This window comes from Varroa jacobsoni, unplaced genomic scaffold (genome assembly GCF_002532875.2).
Source record: "Varroa jacobsoni isolate VJ856 unplaced genomic scaffold, vjacob_1.0 scaffold_752, whole genome shotgun sequence".
NCBI lineage: Eukaryota > Metazoa > Arthropoda > Arachnida > Mesostigmata > Varroidae > Varroa > Varroa jacobsoni.
Window position 1 is genome coordinate 155,600 of NW_019213654.1, and position 22,314 is coordinate 177,913.

General features: G+C 39.2%; 2 protein-coding genes and 2 long non-coding RNA genes across 9 annotated transcripts; 2 read left to right on the top strand and 2 right to left on the bottom strand.

Moving 5' to 3' along the window:
• Positions 1 to 1,285: 1,285 nt before the first annotated feature.
• On the bottom strand, positions 1,286 to 7,334 carry LOC111263272 (serine/threonine-protein phosphatase CPPED1). Of its 4 annotated transcripts, none has more exons than XM_022838222.2 (8): positions 7,187 to 7,334; positions 6,834 to 6,941; positions 4,540 to 4,625; positions 3,884 to 4,013; positions 3,348 to 3,478; positions 2,711 to 2,812; positions 2,321 to 2,513; positions 1,286 to 1,883 (listed from the first exon to the last, which is right to left on the bottom strand). In XM_022838222.2, the coding sequence occupies exons 2-8, from the start codon at positions 6,886 to 6,888 to the stop codon at positions 1,636 to 1,638; spliced, it is 945 nt and encodes a 314-aa protein (XP_022693957.1). In that variant the 5' UTR covers positions 6,889 to 6,941; positions 7,187 to 7,334; the 3' UTR covers positions 1,286 to 1,635. The 4 variants fall into 4 exon arrangements, with proteins under 4 accessions (XP_022693957.1, XP_022693958.1, XP_022693959.1 ...); XM_022838223.2 differs by having other exon boundaries at positions 6,834 to 6,902; positions 7,187 to 7,327; XM_022838224.2 differs by lacking the exon at positions 6,834 to 6,941.
• LOC111263278 (uncharacterized) lies at positions 2,463 to 3,618 on the top strand. Of its 2 annotated transcripts, XR_002682128.2 has the most exons (3): positions 2,463 to 2,550; positions 3,087 to 3,284; positions 3,465 to 3,618. It is a non-coding gene; the product is annotated as an uncharacterized LOC111263278 (long non-coding RNA). The 2 variants fall into 2 exon arrangements; XR_015312234.1 differs by lacking the exon at positions 2,463 to 2,550 and having other exon boundaries at positions 2,819 to 3,284.
• On the top strand, positions 4,639 to 9,171 carry LOC111263276 (uncharacterized). The gene is made up of 5 exons (XR_002682125.2): positions 4,639 to 5,986; positions 7,334 to 7,585; positions 7,826 to 7,999; positions 8,575 to 8,836; positions 9,095 to 9,171. It is a non-coding gene; the product is annotated as an uncharacterized LOC111263276 (long non-coding RNA).
• LOC111263270 (nose resistant to fluoxetine protein 6) lies at positions 8,501 to 21,667 on the bottom strand. 2 transcript variants are annotated; one of them, XM_022838217.2, is made up of 18 exons: positions 21,210 to 21,667; positions 16,932 to 17,124; positions 16,561 to 16,662; positions 16,161 to 16,259; positions 15,542 to 15,642; positions 15,082 to 15,208; positions 14,661 to 14,748; positions 14,038 to 14,123; positions 13,507 to 13,668; positions 13,089 to 13,185; positions 12,660 to 12,801; positions 12,339 to 12,538; positions 12,006 to 12,128; positions 11,289 to 11,421; positions 10,801 to 10,899; positions 10,596 to 10,686; positions 9,519 to 9,664; positions 8,501 to 9,266 (listed from the first exon to the last, which is right to left on the bottom strand). In XM_022838217.2, exons 1-18 carry the CDS (start codon positions 21,210 to 21,212, stop codon positions 8,808 to 8,810), a joined length of 2,451 nt encoding a protein of 816 aa, XP_022693952.1. In that variant the 5' UTR covers positions 21,213 to 21,667; the 3' UTR covers positions 8,501 to 8,807. The 2 variants fall into 2 exon arrangements, with proteins under 2 accessions (XP_022693952.1, XP_022693951.1); XM_022838216.2 differs by lacking the exon at positions 21,210 to 21,667 and having other exon boundaries at positions 16,932 to 17,682.
• Positions 21,668 to 22,314: the final 647 nt, after the last annotated feature.

Consider the following 22,314-nt stretch of genomic DNA (forward strand, 5'->3'; position numbering starts at 1 on the left):
TCTCTTCGGGAACGCGATCCTGCGTATCGGAATAGTGGCGACTAATGTCTATATAATTCCTATTTTATCTTTACAATCATTTGAAATTTCTGATAGAAAAAAAATGACGGAAAAAATAGAGGTTTTTGTAACAAGGTTTTTTGACGTTCATCACTTGACGTAATTCATAACACGTTCTGAATTATTCTAAATAAATCTAGTTTGGCGCGCAACAGCAGTAAACATTTGGACGATAAGTAATCAGTGGAGAATTCATATATGACAGGAAGCTTAACGTGGCTAAACGTTGTACATTAACGGAAATGGGTTATTCTATATTACCTATTTTAATCTAGTTTGGCACTGTCACATTGTGATCATTATATTACGGTATTATATCGGAATTAAGCGAGTATATATTTAATGCCTGCTCTATAAGGCAGGATTACCTACCTTAAGTGAATCAATTTGCACCGGCTGGGCTATGCAAAATCTATGCGGATGACATTAAAAGTTACTCATAGGTATTTGTAGACTTCGCAATACGGAACCATAAAGTAAGGCTTCAATTTCCCTATAAAGGTTTGCGTATTGGATATAGAAAGGAAAAACACAACTTGGGGAGTTTACCCTGAAAAATGCCAGAGCGAACGTTTCTATGAATTAAAAGCAGGAACACACATGTGCATGTAATAGCATTTTCAAATAGATCGTAAAATGACACATTGTCATAAAACTTCTGAATTCTACAAAGTTCAGAATGATGACGCATAGTCAATAAAATTTCGAGAAACACAGGTGATTTTTAGAAATGGGCGAAGCGCTTTGAATTTTCCTAAGGTGGATATCAGCGGAGACAAAATCGGATAGCCAATGAACTATGGTTCTCGGAATAATGTTTAACGATATTCTCCTAGGTGCTGCCAACATCAAGAAACCGGCGAGGCGTCTAGAGTAAGCCGTCCATAGCTCCCGATGTTTAAAGAGTATATTTGATCCGGGTCATTTTCCTCATGTGCGAAAATTGTGTCGAATTTTGACAGCTTGCTAAGATAAGTTTGAACGTTGAAAGTTAGACAGCTCACAAAATAGGCGCTCGAGATTGTTTAGGGGCTTACAAAAGAATCAATACAAAAATGATTAAGTCCAAAAATACGCTCTGTACTATTCTGGTATTATTCAGAAATATTCACACGATCTACCAAAGGATCATCTCTTTTAGGCGCTTCGGGTAGGTACGTAAGTCAAATCAATAAGCTCTGTAATCCACCGTAGTGGAGCTTTGCATCGATATAAGACACACCTATGGAAATACATAGTTTCTTTTAATGCTTAATGCTTTTTTTAAATGAAAAACGAGATTAAGTGTAAGTCAGTGATATAACAACCATATACGTAATATTATTCTTGCGCTTCTGTGGTGCTATTACCACTTAGGAGATATTTGTCAATATTGCATTATATGATATAACAGGAAATACCTAAGCACGCTGTTAGACTAATGGGAACTTATAATAGTGACTTATGCATTGGATTTGGAAATCTCTGGTTCGCGCATGACTTGATTTACTCAGTGTATGAATATCTACATAAAAAAAATCTTTTTAGAATAGTTGCAGTGATAACACTGAACAAGGCTGTTGGGCACAGCTTTAGCTAGACCAGTTTCTTTGGATTTGCTGTGTTCATCTTCCAGCTCTCCTGGAGTTCGGGATTTCGCGGGATTTGGTCCAGTGGGTAATACTTGTGATTTAGTCTGTCCTGGTAGACGCAGACAACCCGGAGGCCGGGAGGTTCATTATGGCCTAGGGCAACGCCAACTCCTGTTGTGATAACTTCTTCTATACTCCGATAGAAACCTCCCGCGTTTCTATGATAGTGGCCACAGAAAATTGCCTTCACACCTACAAATAAATAATCATTAGCGAATGTTAAATAATCTAGCCATTCTCAATAGGGCTTAGGAATAATCAATTTCACCTAATTGAGAAATTTAACTTAATAACTAAAAATGGCATTAGTATTAGGTAATCTGAAATTTTTGATAATATCTGATGCATGCTGGCAGGGAGATCCGAACCAGCGGTTAAGAGTTTGTTGCACGCCTGACGCTTTAAGCTAATTTAGATTATAGAATAATGGTCTCCGAACACATTTTCTTTTTTTTTTTTTTGTATTTCTAATGCCCTACAATATCTACCTTCAAGAAGATAACATAATGTTTGACCAAAATTGTTTTTAAACCAAGTAGGATTTGGAAGTGCAGTGCTTTTCATTAGTTATAGGTACCAAATTCTAGTCAAAATACAATACAAGCAAAATTAAATGTACGATAATTGACCAGCATCAGCAAATTTGTCGAGCATGCTATGTCTGAACTGTTTTTCCAGGTTGAAGTACTCCTTTTCCTCGTTAGCTTCGCGAAGGAAAAATGGGATATGCTGAAAAATTAGAACATGAGTGGCAGACTTTTCCTTCGCTTGGACCAATTGTTCGTCAATCCACGCCAAGTGCTCCTTAGCCAAATCAGGCACCTGCAAATTCAAAATAACCTATGAGGTTTCCTAACTGGTAATTTTTGTTCGTAGAATAATTAGTGGAATCCTTGGTTCTAAACTAACAACATATTACAAAACTATTAAGTCAACAGTTATATGGAAGAATGGAAAATTAACATTTTCCAACTTCGTATATACATATATATATATATATACATATATTACGTAAATACCTGAGAACCATTTTCGAAGAACTGCGAATTTAGAACAATATTAAATACGCCTCCGCACCAGAACGTAAAGTAGTCATCACTGCCGAAAGCCTTCGTGTAGTCCTATAACCACAGTCAACAATGTTTTCAGAACACCTGATTTTTTTTGCTGCGACATTTTCTGCTACGAAGCAACGAACTTCGCACGTAAATTTGTAACTTGGGATGAGTTGCTTATGCGTGCTTTTTTTTAAATATCAGTCCTCACCTTGATATATTGGATCTAAAAACATTTTTGTTAAAAAAAAATGGATACAATGCTAACATAAACAGAATGTAGTTCTACAGAATTTACTGATTCATTTTACTCTTCTCCTTTTTCTTCATGTTTTTCTAGTTTTTAGAATTTTACCTAACGAACTCTTAATGAAAAGATTCTCTAGATAACTGGCGACTACCTTATCGGTGTACATATCACAGTGGCGGAACCAACTTAAATGCGCATCTCTTCGGACAACGTCGGACTTATTCACTGGAAAATTGTTGAGGCCAGCAAACGACGCCGTGAATGAAGCTCATGTAGCCTGAGCTTCAGGTAACTTATAAACTGTAATAACAACTATTGTTGGATGGCAAAAATATTTGGGCCTTTATTCACCTGAATTGTCTGTGCTGTAGGTGTATTTCCTACATCATGGTTTCCGCAGACACATACGAGCGGGATTGCGTTATCTAGATCCTGAAAAATCTCATTCCAGTCTTTTTCCTGTGCAAGGCGGTGCATCGTACCTGCGAAAGGGTGTCATCTATAACGATGGTTGCATAACTGAACAATACTTCGCGACACGATGACTGTGTGGGTGTTTGACTCTCATTTGGGAAAAATAAAGAAGGAAGCGCGCAGTGCAAATTTAGGTGGCAACCTTAAAGACTAGAACTTTGTATCTTATTACTTTGTTCCTAGTTGTGATAAGTTGTGCAATGATAATGTAATAACTAAGCTATATAAGTATTATTATTACCAGTGGGCACCAACTGTTGCCAGCTGGTCCCATTCTAATGAATAATTACAAAAAACCTGTTAAATTGGGGACCGTATCCCATTAGCCCTAAGCTTGCACGTTAGCTTCAAATACTCTATTAAATAAGATAAAACACAAACGTCTCATAGGTTATAGCGTAATAAGTGAATACCAGGCATAGCATCGACCAGATCTCCGCAGACAATAAAGAACCGCGGCTTCGGAGACATCTGATTCGCTGCTTTGATGGCTGTTCGCGTATGATTTATTTCCGCCTCCCACGTTACAGATACTTCATCAACCTAAATGATTCAACACAGGTCAACCTAGACTATTATTCTTGTGGTATTAAAGACGGAAAACGGACGTGTCAAATATAAACGAAGGCATCATCAAGTCAGTTGGTAATCAAACACATACCCAAGGCTTTCAGCTTATTTGCGCCCCTATGAGAACGCGACACGAATCTTCAATAGAGTTTACCTAAGCCATTTTCAAAGCCCTCTACATACATATCCTAATGGTTAGAAAGAAAACATCCAGTGTTGTCTAACATTACTCCGTGAAAAAAGCCATTACAAAATGGAGTTATTCTTTATAAGCGTCTCCCTAATACAGTAGTAAATGTTAGACTATCTAATTAGTTAAAAATAAGATTGACTATGCTGCACATGAACAAAAATTCTGCGAAGTACTTTAAACTAAGCCCAAAAACCTTGACAAGAGGATCAATTTGTGAAAAAAACTAACTAAAAACCTTCCAAGACGAAAGATAAGCTTATGTAGAATTAATTGATTTAACCTAATCAAAAGATCTTTTGATTCTACCTTATTTACAAAAGAATCGATCATCCCAAATTGAGTGTCGGCTGCCTGGATAAAACAAAACGGTCCGACCCATTCTCGTTCTTTTTCTGAAACAAATAACGGTAGACATTTAACCTAAACGAGAAAGAAACCCATCAAGTCTCCAGCATACACAGGTTCACTCAAATATGATTTTTTCCGAAAATCGATTGTAAGCTTCCAACTCTTCAGATTTTTACAGTTGGTATTTGATGAAAAATACATCAGTTACTTTACAGGAGAACAATGGCCGCCATTCGATAAGGGAGCTTGTGCTTAGTGATACTTATTTTAAAGTCAGTACTTAGAGCTTGCAACGAGTAACTCAAACACATAGAAGCGTGTCCCATAGCTGCACTGTTCATCACTTAATCACCGTGGCACGCCATTGTCAAAAGAGATTACGACAGAACGTACTTAAATCTGTTAGCTAATGACTAGCAATAGTTCGCAGCTCATTGACAAACTTGAAGTTACTGATATGTTGGCTCGACATAAGAACACAGATATCGAACGCATTCATACGCGTCTTCTTGCCTTCGAACCAAACGAATACTCTTGACAAAGTCATTGGAACGAGACTCGTATACGCGGCAATGTATAACTAAAATACACTACAAATAACAGTAAATATAGCCTACACTCGCAATTTTTTTTATTGACTACTGGCATCATTATAATTGAAGTACGTTTTATGGCCGTGTGCTATCTTGCCTAAAGTATATTCACTTTCCCATCGTTCACCTTGAGATGAGGTGTACAATCCCCTAGAATACCTGCATGGATTTACTACGTATGATTTGATCGATACCATCATGGTACTGTTACTGATTATTCAATTAAATTATTGAATGTATCCGTGTTGAACAAAGGATTGCTCCTCGTAACCATCGCTGATAATGGATGGCCGCCATTAAATACAGCTGGCTTTAATGATGCTACGACTACGTAGCCTCTTCTTACGACAACCAAACGTCAATACCTGCAACTACACTATGTTTAAGAAAATCAGCTCCTTTGCATTCGTACCTTCCATACACTTGTTGTTATAGCCAGTGATAGCTTTATACGAGTCCTATCTGGGCGCGCTTTTTTCAAGTGGTAAATATAGACTCTACTGGAGTATATTTTTATCCTGGACTCCTAGTGCCCGCTAAAAGGGTTACGATACGACCTGTGTAATATATAGTTAATATACCCTTATATGTGCGTTCATGGCATATCATTTTTCAAGAGTTTAGTTGGGCTGAGTATTTTCACTTCAGCCTGCCCACACAATGTGATCAGATAGAGAAATAGTGTTCGAATTAAAACGGAAGTTTTTCTGATGAAGGCAGAAAAACTGGTTCGACAAGAAACGAAACTTCGGATAGTATATAGCTATAACATGAAAGCTATGCCTGCAAAGGATCACTAATAACCTTTTCTGGTGAGAATGATAAATTTGCGTAGATTTTCTAAGCATCGTTATTGCCCAAAACAGTAATCTATCTAATGGAATGGAAGAGTATTAGTCAAGACACTGGATTCTAGAGACGCATAACAAACACACTGATGTTGGCTCAAATCGAAATACATGATAGTTATTGTAAAAATACTCAACTATAGAATCGTACCTACCACGATCGTATGGGCCTATTCGACCTATGATCGCCACAGCTCTATAAGTAGCTTCAGTTGGTGAAGAGGCGTTATATGACATGCTTTTTTCTTTAACAATAGCGTTTTTACCCTGGTGTAGATTTCTGAATCGAATAAAGGTTCTACTATCGCCGACATATTGCATAACCGCTACGTCAACAATTCGTGCATCAATATTCGTTGATACTTATTTAACAAAAGGAACGTTTTATTATGCTTCTGCTATACTTTATATTGTAACGTTTGTAAGCTATAGTGTCACACTGGCGGCCTAGCAGACCAAGTTTCTACATGTAGATAACGACGTCGAGCCCTTTTGCTTTTGACATATTCTCGTGAAAAAGCGCTTATGGGAACGTTCAATTATCGAGACAATATTTCATGCTAAAAAATGTCCGACACTAGCAGCTGGTGATCTAACTAAACTGCTTTTATTAGACAAAAAAACAACTGCATTGAAGTGGTCGTAATAAGTGATTGTTAAAAATTAAGGAAAAAAAACAAGCAACCTGTGTGAGCCAACAAAAACAATCATAAGCATTTTTATAAAGCAATAATAATATATGAAACGAACGAAAGCTTTTAGTGTGCTATATTTGTATGGATACATATCGTTAAAGAACTTCAAAGCTAACCTTCATCAAAGGCCAACGCTTTCCGGTCCTTTGTTCGCAGTGGCACCGATTCCATGGCTGTCCAAAATGCTGATCGTGTTTTATCGGTTTGGAAAAGGGGCACTTTTACTAAGAAACATAAGTAGATTATAACGATCTGCTTTACAATATATAGTACAACTCTACTAGTATAGGTCACGCAAATAAGTTCATTTTTTCAATTATAGTACTTCAGCAGTAGCACAGCCTAGACCGATCTAGGATTTATAAGGATATAAAGGCTCAAAGGCCGCATAGTAAAGCAATAAAGGTTCTGAATAGGCGTGTGGCTTTACCAAGCCGCTTAAAAATACGCTTGTAATTGTCTCTCTCACCATTAGCTTGTATTGGATATGACTGCACGCTTTCCACGACGATAGATACCGCAATTGAACAAGGATCCGCAGCATTCAGCCGGCGTTTAGCTTAATAGATGTGTAGCGGTGGACAGCCCCAGCCAATACTTATATAATGTTCGACAGGTCTTCACAGGGCAGGGTGAGTCCAACAACGGCGGATGAAGCGCGCGCTGCTTGCTCTTTAATATGGAGAGTTATCTGATTGGTGCGTCCAACAACGCCGGCAGGAGTAACCAGCCTCGAAATAGCTTATATGTTAATTATAAAAGTTGACCTCGGTCCAGTACTTTTGGCTGATCGAGAGAGTTGGCATATTCTTCGTTGCAGCTAGACAGGCAGACGGATATCTCTAGTGTTTGGCTCACTTGCTTTGTGGTAAGAATTCATTAAGCTTGTTCACTTTAATAGCCCAAAGGAAACGTTTTGTTATCTCGAAAGCGTGTCTTTGCAGTCTAAGAAAATAGAAATGGTTAGAGACTTTATTGGAAAATTTTCCCTTTTAGATTATTTTTACCCATTTTTTGTTCTTTCTATAATAAACATTTCAGGTATTTTGCAATTCTGTTCTTAAAGTGATTGTGTTGTCTATTTTCGAATATTGTTTCCCATTTTTAGATGCCTGTCAGCCAATACTCATCGCAGCATTAAATCGAAGATAAGAGCCGAAAGCTACTACGTTGAATTGCGTGATTGTTCACATGAAATTTTCTTAAGAACGCGCCACGGACAATACGAGTACAGTTGAGCGACTAAATGAGATAAATGCAAGAAACAGCGTTGTACCTTTGTGTGTGTAAACCTGCATACTGCATGAATGGGAAAAGGAGATGATCAAAAACTAAAAACCCTTGCTAAGCATATTCAACAGTGACATTTCTCCATATGAATTTTTCATTAATTCTAAATATCGACAAGGGACCATTTGCGTCCTGTTTTCTCGTTCCAATTGACAAATGGCTGGTAAAAGCGTTTCCTGAACTCCGACGCGTAACCAGCTGTTAGGTTTTCATATGTGGAATATCTTGCTGGCTGAGTATACTTGCAGTGAATAGTTAGAAGAAAAATGGGCGTTGGCGTGCATTTGTTATTTTAATTAATTTATTACTGATACAAGTAGTCTATGAGCAGATAAACCGAATTGCTTTGGTAGCGGTACGAGTGACACTCGCCAGAAAAATGCAATGTGGCCGAGAAAATTTCTAACCAACCCAAACTCTATGAACGTTTTACGTTTTAAGGTCAAACGTAGGGTTCCGTTACTGATGCAGTTAATAAATAATGGCACTTACATAGTTTAGTCAGTATATATTATATATACAGGGCATTTATTATTGAAATACTTATATGAGGTAATTCTATTCCAGATCCCTTCAGCTCTTTCCTCGATGGTCTTTGAACAGCTACAAAAACCTCAAGTGCTGCAGTGAGTACGAAGCCGCTACCTCCCCAGTGTCACAGAATACAATCGTTTGTTAGACGATCGTAGAATGTATCATATTGGATACATTTTAAGCTTGAGTATGACTTCGTTGCGTTTTACGTGAGATCGGGATGTGTTGAACGGAAGCCGAGTTGCAATGACCTCGGCTAGAGCTCATTACAATTTGGATGAGGCAGCGGAAGTCTGTAAGCTATCGTTTGAGGGCATAGGGTTTTTTGTCGCATTGACTGCTGTGCTATTTTCAGGCAAAAACGATTCTGGCGTCCGTTGCGTTTGGAGAGCAACACTTCCGGTCGAGGTGTTGGTGAGTATGAGACTCGAGATTGCTACCATTTCGGATGTCGGTTTGTGAAAAAGTTGGTCTACCGTTTGGGTCATATCAGATCTTTCAAAGGGAATAATGGAGCTATTTGGTATTTTCTTTGACGCCCCTCTCGTTGTAGGCAAAGTACTTTCAGGCAATGGGACCTCACATTGGTTGCCTGCATCCTTACCCGCGCACCGTTTCCAGTTAACTAGGAGGCGGTCCATATTTGCTAGAGGTTTTTCGACAAATAAGAACAGTACCACCGCGAGAACAAAGCTCTGCGCTAAGATTCCTAAAACACCCTGAGACTGCAGAAGCAAAAACGAAAAATAACCACAACGCAAAACGCACAACATGATAACGGTTATTTAGTTAGATGTCATTGTTATATTCGCTAGTAGAGAGATGCTTCTACAAAAACGTATTACTGCTTTAGCAAACAGTGCGTTAATTTTACGTAAAATCGCCCTATCACCATCGTAGACTTCTCGCCTTTAAAGTACATATCAGCGAAGAGCAACCTTTTCATTCATAGTAATGATCGACAATATTATACCAACCAGTGAAAATAGATTGTATTGAAGGGAAGCACTTTTTAGGTTTGCGTAGCCAAAGGATCCGAGAGGAAAGTGAACTAGGTAAACTCCATAGCTAAGCTTTCCGAGAACGAAAAATACTGGGTGGCACAGGAATCGGCGGAGCGGTTCTGAAAATATCGACACCAAACAAAATTCCGAATATATTTTATTATAAAAATGAATAAGACGCGCACAGTCGCTTACTCAGTGCGTTCATGAACTTGAAATTATCTATATTCGTTTAAATACGCTTATTTAAATATAGGTGTAGAATAGATATTCAATTACGTGTAGCTAGTTTTCCAAAAAGTAATGGTGATGTCTTACTTTCCTAATTTTGCCTTTACTGGTACTCGAATCTTGAGAACATACGAAATCTTTCTTTGAATTTAGCTTCAAAAATTAATGTGTTACATGGGGGAAAATAGCGCCCTTGATACTTTTTATTTGTTTCGCGCTGGGGTAAAAAGCTACCAAAACACTTCAGGATAGGGGTGACGTGTACGACGTGGTTTCTGCAGCTAAGGGTACCATCTAAAAATGACTGCTTTGTTTAAATATGAAATTTTTAATCTAAAAAACGTTTTTCATTGGGTTTTTTTTCGAACTCGACAATGACCACCTCAAGGCGCTTTCTAAAAAAATAGTTACTGTATTGACCCGCATCTCCGATAAAATTCTCACGGCATATGGAAAAATTCCCCGAGCCGCTTCCGCAGGTTCTTGACATTGGCGACAACTTTTTTACTTCTTAGCAGATTTACTTCTTTTTCCGCCGACATTTCTATCTTTGGAACTAAAAACATCGTTTCCTGACATGGATAGAGCGATAACAAGGATAGTATAAAGCAATAGAAAATGTTCCTCGAAAGCGTATAACACTTGATCATTAGCAAACAAACATTTGAAAGGCAATACCAGAGACGAAAACTGAAATTGATCTCCGAATAACCTAATCCACTTCATCATGTCAGTAATGGATATCGTATTATTTAAGCAGTATAAATTTCTGAGCTTGATGTTGTGGTTTACGGATGCCCTGTGAGCCATTCGTCCTACCAGCAAGGTACAAGGAGCATGTACAGAGGATCCAGAAGTAGATGATTGCGTGCAGAGGTCGGGAAATTCCAGCGTACAATGACATCCAAACCTATAGACGGGACAAAGTTTAGTACAAGGTTGCAATTTTCAAGAATTTCTATTACACAGATTATACTGACATTTATACAGAATTATTTCGAAACAGTAACTATAGGTAGCTTACCCCCGCTGGTGAGAACACCTGGATCGACGAGTACGTGATGAATACAGTCTGAATCAAGAAGAGAACTACCGATAGCGTCCACATGAGGTACTTGGCGAACTAAAAATGCAAGTTTAGAATTTTCTCCTAATATTTACAGACAAATCAGTCCGTGTAACAATCCATATGGCATGCAATCGGAAGAATTGCTGTTAGTGTATCAGTTCATACTAGTAGAAGCCATAACCTGTCATTTGAACACCTAGTTACGAGTCCATACATGGACGCAACCTGATGTTAATCGAAACAGATTTTTTTCTTATTTTCGACACAGAAATATTTACGTTTTATCTGTCTGCCTATAACAGGGTACAAAAGACACACCCGGTTCGTATTATATATATATACCGTTTCAGTTACGTTCGAACTCTGAGTTTTGCATTTATCCCTAACGTAAGCTGAATAATGATACCGTTTACATTGGGCCTTTCCTATACAGAAACGCTTACCATGGTAAGTTTGGGTGGTTTGTCTTTGAGCCTCTCCACAAGGGCAGCACATAACATACCCATCACATAGGCAGCTACTTGGGTGTGGGGCTTTGTGTATAGATCCAAGGCTTTGCCAGTCGCAAAGTAACGCCTAATCGCACGCATGGAGCAACATTAGTAGGTGAATGACGGTTATCAAGATCTCTGCTACAGGGAACTCCGGTAAATATAGGGCATACAAGGGTAGCATAAGGGAGAGATTTGATACACTCGAGGTAAGGGTGTTACACGCTAATTAGTGTTGTTATGCGCAATACTACAGAAATATGCTATACACGGTTATCAATCAGATGCACGCTATCTTATAAACCGATCCATTTTGCACGAGAAAACACCTGTATGTGAAGTATATAAAAACGTTTTTAGATACCGTTTCCTGTTCCTTAGGGGTTCTTTAATGCTTAAGCAAGGGTAATTGTCAGGGCAGGATTTGCGAAAAATGTTGTTCAAAATTAATGGAATATATAGATATCTATAACTGAACAGTGCTACGATACTGAAGGAAATTAATTTCGAAGTAACTGCGCCTATATATACATATATATATATATATATATATATGCTTAGAGCATCGGTTTTCAATCAGTTGTATGTGTCACTAGTTGATTTAAGAAAAAGGGGTCGAAATCATATCGTCATTGCCCACAATTAGTTCTTTCCAAACAGATCACTTACTTGCCTTCGAGGTCAGCTCTAGCGACAACACCTGCGGCACCCGCAAAAAATGTCTCCAAAGCGACGAGGAGCGACGTAATCAACACCAAGGCGACGCTAAGGAACGTCGCATGTCGAGCTTGTCTGTAATACTCAGGATCATCAATTATGTTGTAATATCAGAAGTATCAATCATGTAAAGCCATGGAAAAACGGGTCTCGATAACCGAAGCGAGACTGCTTATTACTCTGAACTACCATTTATGCCGGGCAAATTTTTATCCGTATTTCCTACTGCATGTTTACACGAAGATATTGGTCCTGTAGAGCAATTGGCTTAGATAGCTGTAGTACCTTCTGTAGAAGATGGACAACGCTACAACGAATGGATAGATCTTTAGATCGGTAGCGATATACCAAAGATGAGTAAGGCACTGTTCACGAAAAAGGTCGATGTAATTATTTGCAAGACAGGGTAAGAGGTACCATTCACTCGAGCAGGCTCCGACGTTACTTGAATAGAAGCCTTCTCGAGGACTCGCCGTCCGGATTAGCTGCAATGAAGATTTATGACATAACAAAAATCGACAATCGTTCACTTGGCGTAAGTTCTGCTTTTAGTTAATGAAAAACACATTTTCTTAAGACAAGGATACATATAGATTTAGTTCATACCAAGGGATACAAAAGTGTTGTCAAGAGCACAACTAGTGCTGGCACAACTAGCTTGATATATCTTCTGACGAAGCTGATGATAACGAATCTCCAGTTTTGATCGGCGGCAAAACGCGTTGTGCTTACGTGAACCAGGTAGCCACTGAAAGATAGATTTTATGAATGACGATGAGTTCGTAAAACAACGTCTGCGTCTTTGACGACTGTGTCCCTTCTTCCCTAGACACACCATTCTGGGTCGACAGGCTGCAAATAGGCAAGATGGGCAAGATACAGTTTCAAATAACGGTTTCAAATAAACGTATCACCCACCAACCCGTCAAAACTCGTGCCACCATCGTTTACTTTTCCTATGTCTATATAGGTCTCAGTTTTTGTCTTCCTAAAAGACCTATATATGATTTTCGATCTCTAAGAGTGTGAAAATACCTGATAAAGAAGAAACCGACAACGGCTAGGTTGATGTTTGAGAAGATCTGGAACCAAAGTGAACGGCTGACAACGGTGAAGAACTCTCCGGGGTTTCCTTGAATTCGAATACAAAGCGAGTTTTGTACGATAACTTTCCGACGACAAATTCAGCCATGCCATTGATACGGCGAAAACGTATCGCCTTTTGATGAACTCGCAACCGCTCAGCTTAATGATCATTAGTTAATATGAGTGTTGTATGTACAGTGCATGAGCTAAAGATTTCTCCCATCCGACGGTCGTTCTAATTTCATTACATTTTACGGCAGTTACACAATTAAGTATTTTCTATTTGAGTCTTTTGGAAAGACAGATTTAAGAATGATAGTAACTAACGAAATATCTCCATGGATAGGATAGGTTTTATTATACTCACGTGTGAATTCTGGTGACGGGAAAATGATGAGGTGCCCCGAGGCAATCCACAGACACAAAAGCAGTTTTAAGCCATTCAGGTAACCTGTACGGTGAGTATTATCGTCGCTTGAAAGGAGACTTGACCAAGCCGTCCACAGCGAAAAACAACGTATTAGACGACCTAAAACAAGCAGCAGGGAATCAACAGAGGAAATAAGCTGCCTTGACGTGCTGCAATGCAGTATGACAGGCTCAATCGTGCCTCTGAGGGCGGCAGCAGAAGATAACGGGTTGTGCGTGCAATTAGGGCAAAGGACGTTTGGATTACCTCACATTAACCCTTAGACCCGCTTCATAATATACGTTTATGAAAACTAAGTATATAGTAAAGCTATTATTTAGAGCCAATTTCTTGGTATAATGTTTCTATCCTGTCGACGTTAAAATATTATTCCGGACAAATGTTCGTCAGTGCCAAATAGCCGCTCGTGTCAAGCTTAATATTTGTGTCCTAATTTACTTATTCTGAGCAGAATTTCGTCAGACATACCTGGGTAGGTTTTTTTGAAGGTTGGCTGACTAGAGTCGACAAAGGTCCCGACGAACGATAGGCACGCAATAAAGCAAAGTATGAGGCTGAAAATTCATTCACTTGATCATTTTATTGTAAAAATGATGTCGCTTTCTTCCGCTATTTTAAGACATGGTCTGCGCTGAATTCTTCTCAGAATCCTAAGTGAGTGAGAGCATTCACTTTTTTTTAATGCACGTCATTGGGCGTGTCTTAACGTACCCTGTATATATTTACAAAACTAGTTAAATACGTGTTATCTGCAATAATTCAATACCCCCTCAAACAATTTAATTTGAATGAAGATATCATTGGCATATATAATAAGGGGGCCAATTACTTCTCTGCAGGCATTGTTGTCCTAGTTATAATGCACGCGAATCGTCCTGCCAGTAAAATTTGTTTTCTAGGTGAGCTTGCTGTCATAGAAATATATGACTTTATATCAAATGTATTAGCTGTACATTGAACTGTACATGGACACGAATTGTTAATTGTTTCCATTTGTCGCTTGAGACTGAGTTTTTTTTTTGTATTGCTGGGCGTCACGTTTCAGAAAGGATCGTATACTACAAAAATCCCTTGATAGCAAAATAACTCACATGATAACAATTTGTTGGTGCTCGACTGGACCGCGATCGGCATTTTGGCACGAGCTCACCTCGGCCCAACCCCCGTACATCGAAGTCACTGAAAGAATAACGCTGCTAAAAACTTTGAGCATCACTTAATCTCTAGACGGTCCTCGGCTAGTGGGTTCTGTTGACCGATCGCATCGACTAGGATTCAGTTAGCTCTAGCTATTTTAGTAGACTCTAAGGCCAATGCTAACAGGACATGCAACTCTTTTTTAACTAGGTTCACCTGAACAGTTTCACGATTACTCTAATGTACCTACTCAAAGCTCTAAGCTGTCATGTGTAGAACGTAGGAGTTAAAGCTCTTGCTGCGATATGCTTCTATCGTGCAACTCCAGCCAGGCCTGCCTAATTTAAAAGAAAAAAACCTTCAAGTGGGACTTACGTGTGTCGCTGGCGATTTGAAGGTCTGCTTGAGCACATTCTCTAGGAATGCACAAAGAGATGGTTAAACCGGTGTATATACCTTTAATTACATCGGGAATGTCCTGGACGTTCAAACCTGATGTGTGCTAGAAGAACGCAAAAAGATCTTACTAGTCGTGGATGTGGAAGATGTATCAAAGCAGCATTTTAGATGATTTAAAAAAAACGTCATCGTTCTTAGATTTTGTTAAAAATCTATGTGTGTGTGTATGGATAATTATACCGAATGGTTGTTTTTAAGAACAGTGTACAAAATGAATATGGTGAGAATAAATTAAATAGGGTATTTTACTTGCGGAAGCGGTTATGCATGCAACTGAAAATGTTTCTTCTAACGGAAGAGAATGCGTTAGGTAAACAACAGCTTACGCCGTCCGATTATTAAGTTTTATGAAATTTTCTTCATATTCTGTACTCACATATATTTCATTTGTAAGATCATCATAGAAGCTGTTGTTTGACTCAAGGGCCACTTTTAATTTGCAGTAATGCAACTCTTGTCTCTCTTCCGAATTTTCATCTGTAACATTGAAATCAAGCGTTTAGTTAATGGAAGCCTGCTTTTGCGACCGACTGATTTACTTATCATACACTAGCGCCATAACTTGTCTTATTTTGTTTCTTTAATATTCCAATACCATTGTCCGGCAGGCGAGAAGTATATTAATTCGTTATATGTGAACATGTGTCGCATTGCGACAAGCGTTAGAACGATACATTTGTCGGACTTCGAAATCGGCAGAATCCATACAGAGTTGCCGGAATATGAAAAACTGTCTCGACGGTACAGATTTACACCTTGGTACCTTAAAACAGTAGATCGTGAAAGCCCGTTTATGTGGAACATGCTGACGACACCAGCGAATAGAACAGGACGTAATACTCGAGAAAACGATGGTAGGTAGCTATGGAGATTCCGCTCCCATCAAAAGATAGACACATCGTGTCCAGAAAGCACCTGTGTGATCCAGTCGTATAATTTATATGTATATTTAATGTAATGGGTCGTGCCTGCACAGCTGTGAACTGTCTTCTCACCTGGGACGACATAAGCCCATAGGCACTGCTCGAGACTACCGTGTGCCTGTGTTTGTCCCAAGAAAAAGTTGTCAGGTACCACACCGCTTGATAACAACACTGCAACAAATTAGAACTTTACTACGTGTGAATCACGACTGAACGAAGTAGAGTTGACACCTTAGAAATATGTAATATTTTATTATTTGTGGTAAGAAAACAAATCTCGCTACACAAAAATTTAGTAAAATTTTTGGATAGTAGTTGAGAAAATGAAAAATGTCAGTGGAAATCACAGCCGTTTACGATCGCATCTGATCGGCCATCTTGTGCTTATTGAGAAGCTATCTACCATATAGAAATACTCTTATAATTAACAGAGCTGACGAATTAGCATAATAAGCATAATAAAAACACTCACTTTTGGCCGCCCACATTTTGCCTGTTTGTAGAGCCCTACCAGTTCGCAATAAAGCGGTTGTACATTCTGCTGACAAGTCCTCATTATACAGAAGTGCTTCAGCTGTCAAAAACCTTTATTAGTAACAGATGTAAAGCAGTCAAAGGTCCAATATATCTGGCAAAGTCTAAGTCAAACATTCAGTGTAGATAACTCGCAACTAACCTTAATAAGTTAACTGTCCAAATAGTTAGATAATAACAACTTGACTTGCTCAAAAGGATAATGTAAATGTATGTTTATGCTCTGAGGACAGAGAGATGGACTATACACAAGCCTATATCGATACTACTAATGCATACGATTGGTACTCAAATACCTAAATCACTTACCTATTGGCATGAGCTGTTTTCGAGCTCCTGCAGTCAAACTTTTGAGATCCTCTGCAAGATTACGTTGAGATCCGGTGTCTATAGTGCCGATGGTGGATAGCTCGAGTCCTGTCACTACCATGCAAATTGCATGTAAAATTGCCAGAAAAATTACGGTCCGCCATATCGGGCAACATCGTGACGGTCGGTTGGCCTGTTTGCCCATAAAGAAAGACAAAGCTATCTGAGCGTTTGTCAGATTCAAAGGCATTTTAGTTTAGCTTACTTATATTCGATGTGATTTACAGACACAGAAAACAAAAAGTTTTATGTATGTATGTTCTACTATACTCGTAATTATGACTCAGTAATAGTAATAATTATAGAGCAAAGTTCTTACTGATTAGCCCATAGTACTACAGAACAACTTTATAAAGGTCCGACGTTTCGAGTTTTACGTTCGGCATCGCCTTAAGGCATTCTGTCGTACGGCTGGCACGAAAATTTTTAATTCGGATATACCAAAATGTGGGGTGTGCATACAGGCATAGAGGGGTGGAGGCAGGGAGGAAGAATAGGCTCACATTTGTAAGTTTAAAGTCTACGAGATAGCATGCTTACGTTTGAAGCGAATTTGGGAGATTTGAGCTTTAACCAAGGATCGAAACTGCCGTAACATGGATGTAAGGTTCATTCAGAATCGTTTGCAAGAACGCTTGATTGTCGAACTCTAGTAGAGGACTAGTATTACTCTTCTTCTAACTACCCCAACTAGTTGCCTTTAATAAATAATATTTGTGCTTGCTCATCTAAGTTGTGTAGCGCTTGTTTTCTTTAGCAATAAATTTATCTAGTCATCTTTGCTAATCCAAACCGCTGATATGATTGAGCGAAGTGGGCGTGCCATTGTAAATGACATGTGGTCAGATACAGCGGAAGCGGTATACAGCGTTCCTTTTGTCAATGTACATTGATTTGGGATTCTTCATAACTGACTTAACAATAAACTCGTTCAAGTTTCGCAACGGCTTAGACCTCCGGCTAAAAAGACCGAGAGGATCGGTGGTTCGATGAAAAACCTAGATAACCGTTTTTGGATAGATAGGAGACGACACGTAAAGTTGTTTCTCCGTGTATTGTTTTTACTACACAGGCACATGCCCACTTGAGCAACTCCTCCTATGTAAAACGCAAACAAAACTGGATGATTTAAAACAATTACATACATACGCACAAGATTTTCGAGGAATTAAAGCGTTCCATGGTTAATATGGCAAAATTTTTTTTTGCGCTTTTCTGGATATGCAATAATTATCTCGTTATGTGGTAAATATACAGTCCTTTAGATGTTGAACTTTCTCAGTTCTTTTTTCCTCTACCTTTTCATTATGATAAAGGTAAAAACAATAATACAATGATGATAATCATAATAACAACTGCCCCAAATAAGAGCCAGTGGCGCGTGTGTTAAGCTAATGCTCGTTGCTTTAGAAAATATATCTCCTAGAAATTCATCAAAGTTCAACTACATGGAAATAGGATGGAAATAACTATTTCAGATAGATTAAAAGCGCACAGATTATTGTTAGCTGAAGTAAGTTTTGCTGTACGTTCAACAAAGAACTATGGGAAGACCTAAATTCTATTTAGTCCTTTGGTGAAAAGATTACAGATAGAAATACCTAATATAAAAAATATTATAACATTCGCCGATTGCTGCCAAATAAAGAGCCTCATAAAATAACGAAATTCTAACTTACAGTGATCGCTATGGTTTATAAAAGTGTTCAGATCCGAAGGTTAACTCGGAAATCCTGTATAGATCCATTGGACTGAGTGTCGACGACAAAAAATTATTATCTTAGTTTATGTGGATGTCCACTATTATAGAGGCTGGAAGATTATGTTATGAACGAACGACAATGTGCTCTAAACTTTCAGTGGCGTAAATTTCACTCTTCGTTTTGCGGCCGGCACATAGCGCAGCCGGCACTAAAACGGTCAGCAGCTCTGTCAAACGTCATCCTCTGAGGCACTGAGCGACTGTCCTAACCAAGGACCTGATAACCCTTACTAAACAGCCGTTACTGTTTAACGATGCTAACATACTAGTTACCAGGTTCCGCCTAGCCGTACATGGGCAAAAAATACACAGATCACCGGACAATCATGTGACGAAACCATGGGGAACATTTTCCTGGGGGGTCTCCTCGTGCATAATTCGAACACTGCTTAATCCGACATCGTATGTCCAATATTATTCATGCGGCTGTGATGCCATCTCAACTCATCCACATACAATGTCTTGAGCTTCATTGAAGTGCCACTTAATGGTTTCGCTTGATTCGCGCACAGCTCAATACAGTGATGAAACGGAAAAAAGATACGAATCAGGACAAGATGGAGAGAAGGGCAGGCAAAAAAAGACATTGTGTCATCTACTACAAGCCACTTTGCCCTGTTGGCAGTCACTTGTGCTAGTATTACGGAAAAACCCAGTCTAGAATGGTTGTTTTATCATCCGGACTGAATTGCTGTTGTAGATAAGTAATGATACCGTATCGGATCCCGGTCTGCGACACACGGCTGGCATAATGGTAGATGCTTATTTAATGTAAACGAACTAATGCGTTTCCATTTTGTTATTACGTGCACGGCGTATAATGTAAATCTCCGTGTTCAGAAACAATCCAGCGCTTCAATTCCGATAGAAAAATTCTATTCTTCTTTCATCAAACGATTTCTATACTACTCTATTGAAGTTCGTGTTATCGTTAGAGCTATTCATGAGTAGTTATACCGGCTTGATCTGGTGAATTATGTTATGCAACTCAAATCAGTGTTATCGCCTGAAAAGATTTATAGAAAAACTAATCTGTACAGCTGTAAATAAGGATAACTCAGCAATTTCCTTTGATCTTTTGAACCGTTTAGGGCTTTCGATTGTGCTAAGTTTGGCGTACCTGTGATATTTATCATAGAATACTGGTACAGTTTCTTAAGAAAGACTGCTGGAAATTTATCGCAGTCGAATCCACTAGGTGGCGCTACCTGTCATTGAGGTGGCACAAAAAAATTCATCAAGGCACTTGCTTGCCCCCCTCAGAAGTGTTCTCACTAAACCACACTTGTACAAATGATAGAGCCTAAGAGCTAAAAGTCCTATTCTCTTTACAAACAGCTAATCGGTTGTTTAAGCAGCACAATCATAAAAAATACTAATGTTTTATTCATTTATGAGCGCTCTAATTTTCTGCTATGCTGCATAGTTCCCCTCTTTCCAGATCAAGCGAAATTTCGGCAAGGTTTTTTCAATTTACGAATTGCTAGTTTGTTTACGCAAGAGATCAGTTTGGAAATTGACAATGTTAACTTAGCAATAAGTTTCCTCAAGTGCTTTGCTTAGTAAACAAGTTATCTATATATTATTGAATGATATAATAGTCTGTCTGATAGGATGCACCAGTCAGATGCACAATAGTACGTTAAGGTACTGAATTAATAAGAGTCTGTAACAGTTTGTCTACATTATTCACCACTGTTGTATACTACGTCTATTGGAACTATATGATAGGTAGCGATGTCCACTTTTAGTTACACCGCTTTTACGAAAAATCGCTTCGAGCTCTCTGAGCTGCTAATGGCACAACTTGGATAGAGCTACTTTGAACCAAATTAGAACCACGAAATGAAGATGGTTATTTAATGAAGTGAAACCTATAGTCCTCATTATAGTTTTTGTGTGTGTGTGTGTTTTTTTCTTTTCTCTATTTAGAATAACTCATAAAGAGCTTTTCGCTCTTTAAAGTGTAGAGAATACAATTGCACAAGTATAGATACACTTGAATACGCCCACGCCCGAAAAAGCAACGAGTCGTACAGACTCTGATAGGACATGTTACAATTAGAGCGTTATTAGCCCTTACACAAACGCACTAACTCTTCCAGCTAGACGGTACAACCCGAAATTATAGGCAGATGAACGATTCTTTTGTGAACGTTACAGGCTAATTGCACGGAAACAAACTAACTTTTGCGTAGACACAATGCGACGATAAGTACCTAAGCTCCGTGCCGGGACATGCGACAAACCCACTAACATGCACGCCCACAAATTCATTCACACATACACTCACTACTACACGGACATTACTATAATGCAACGGGTTGCTATTTTCACCGACTGTTCTTATGGATATATATCTGAATATGACGGTATACGTAAAAGAAAAAAGAGCAATTAGCTGAGATTTTACATCTCTCGATGTCGGGAAAATTTCTCAGGAAGAGGTAACGTACCATCGTCGAGTGGTCCTTAGTAACTGGCAAGCAGGAAGATGGCGACTCAGATATATGTCAAGTCTTTACTGTTGTTGTGCTAATAACAGTAGTTCCTATGACTGCGGCGTCTCTGCTTTGCTGATACTGCTGGCGATATAGTGCGTCATGAACGGCGACGACGCGTGTAGCTGGTAACGAAAGCAGTGCAAACAACAAATAGTCAGTGTTTCCAGTTTATCAATACAGTCGTGGCATTAATAATTGTATTAGAAAAAGTCGTTCCTGCAGCTGCTGTTGTTGTCGTAGTAGCAGTAACATCAATATAACAAAGACACTGATCGATTCGGATGCCGTTGCGCGAAACGCCGTGTGAGCCACGGCACCTGACTATTACGGAACGGTGTGACGTCCCGCTGTTCCACGTTGTCAGGCGCTTGTGAGCGCCTTGAGTTAGACGAACGGCAACATGGTCCCTTCTGATATTGGCTATTGGGCGCGTCTTCCTTCACCACCAACAATGGTATTGGTGCTTACGAACCGTCGTTCGGGCTCTGGCCCAGACCCTTACCCGTCGCAGTGGCCGTATGATGATAGCTACGGGCTGGGTACGTATGGTAGACAACAGCGTTCCGGTGGGTCGCCGTTGGGGTGCTGGTCGAAGCGGGGTCAACAGCAGGCCCCACTTCACAGAGCGAGGCGAAAATGCAGCACACACACAGGGCCATATGCACCTCCTTGCAGCGATGGCCTTCCTCAACTGCCACTAATACGAATTGTGCTATGACTACAACAACGTTATTAGCTACGATGTAGAACTAGAGCACCGCCTAAATGAAACGAAAGAACAAAGTTTTTTTCTTTGTCATTGACATTTAGCCGCTTACCCCAGAGCGTGCTCTGAGCTAACGTGTCTACTTTTCCCGCAGAACCATGCAATAGGAACACCGGAGAAATGGCAAGCTTCATCAACGATAGATAACGACCCTGTCGGATAACTAGCTTGGATGGTCATCTATTTTTGTTTTGTAAACGTCCTAGTAAACAGTTTGGTTAGCATGCATCTCGCACGTACAAGATATTTTTTTGACTCTTTCCTATATATACAAAGCGATCACTTAGCAAT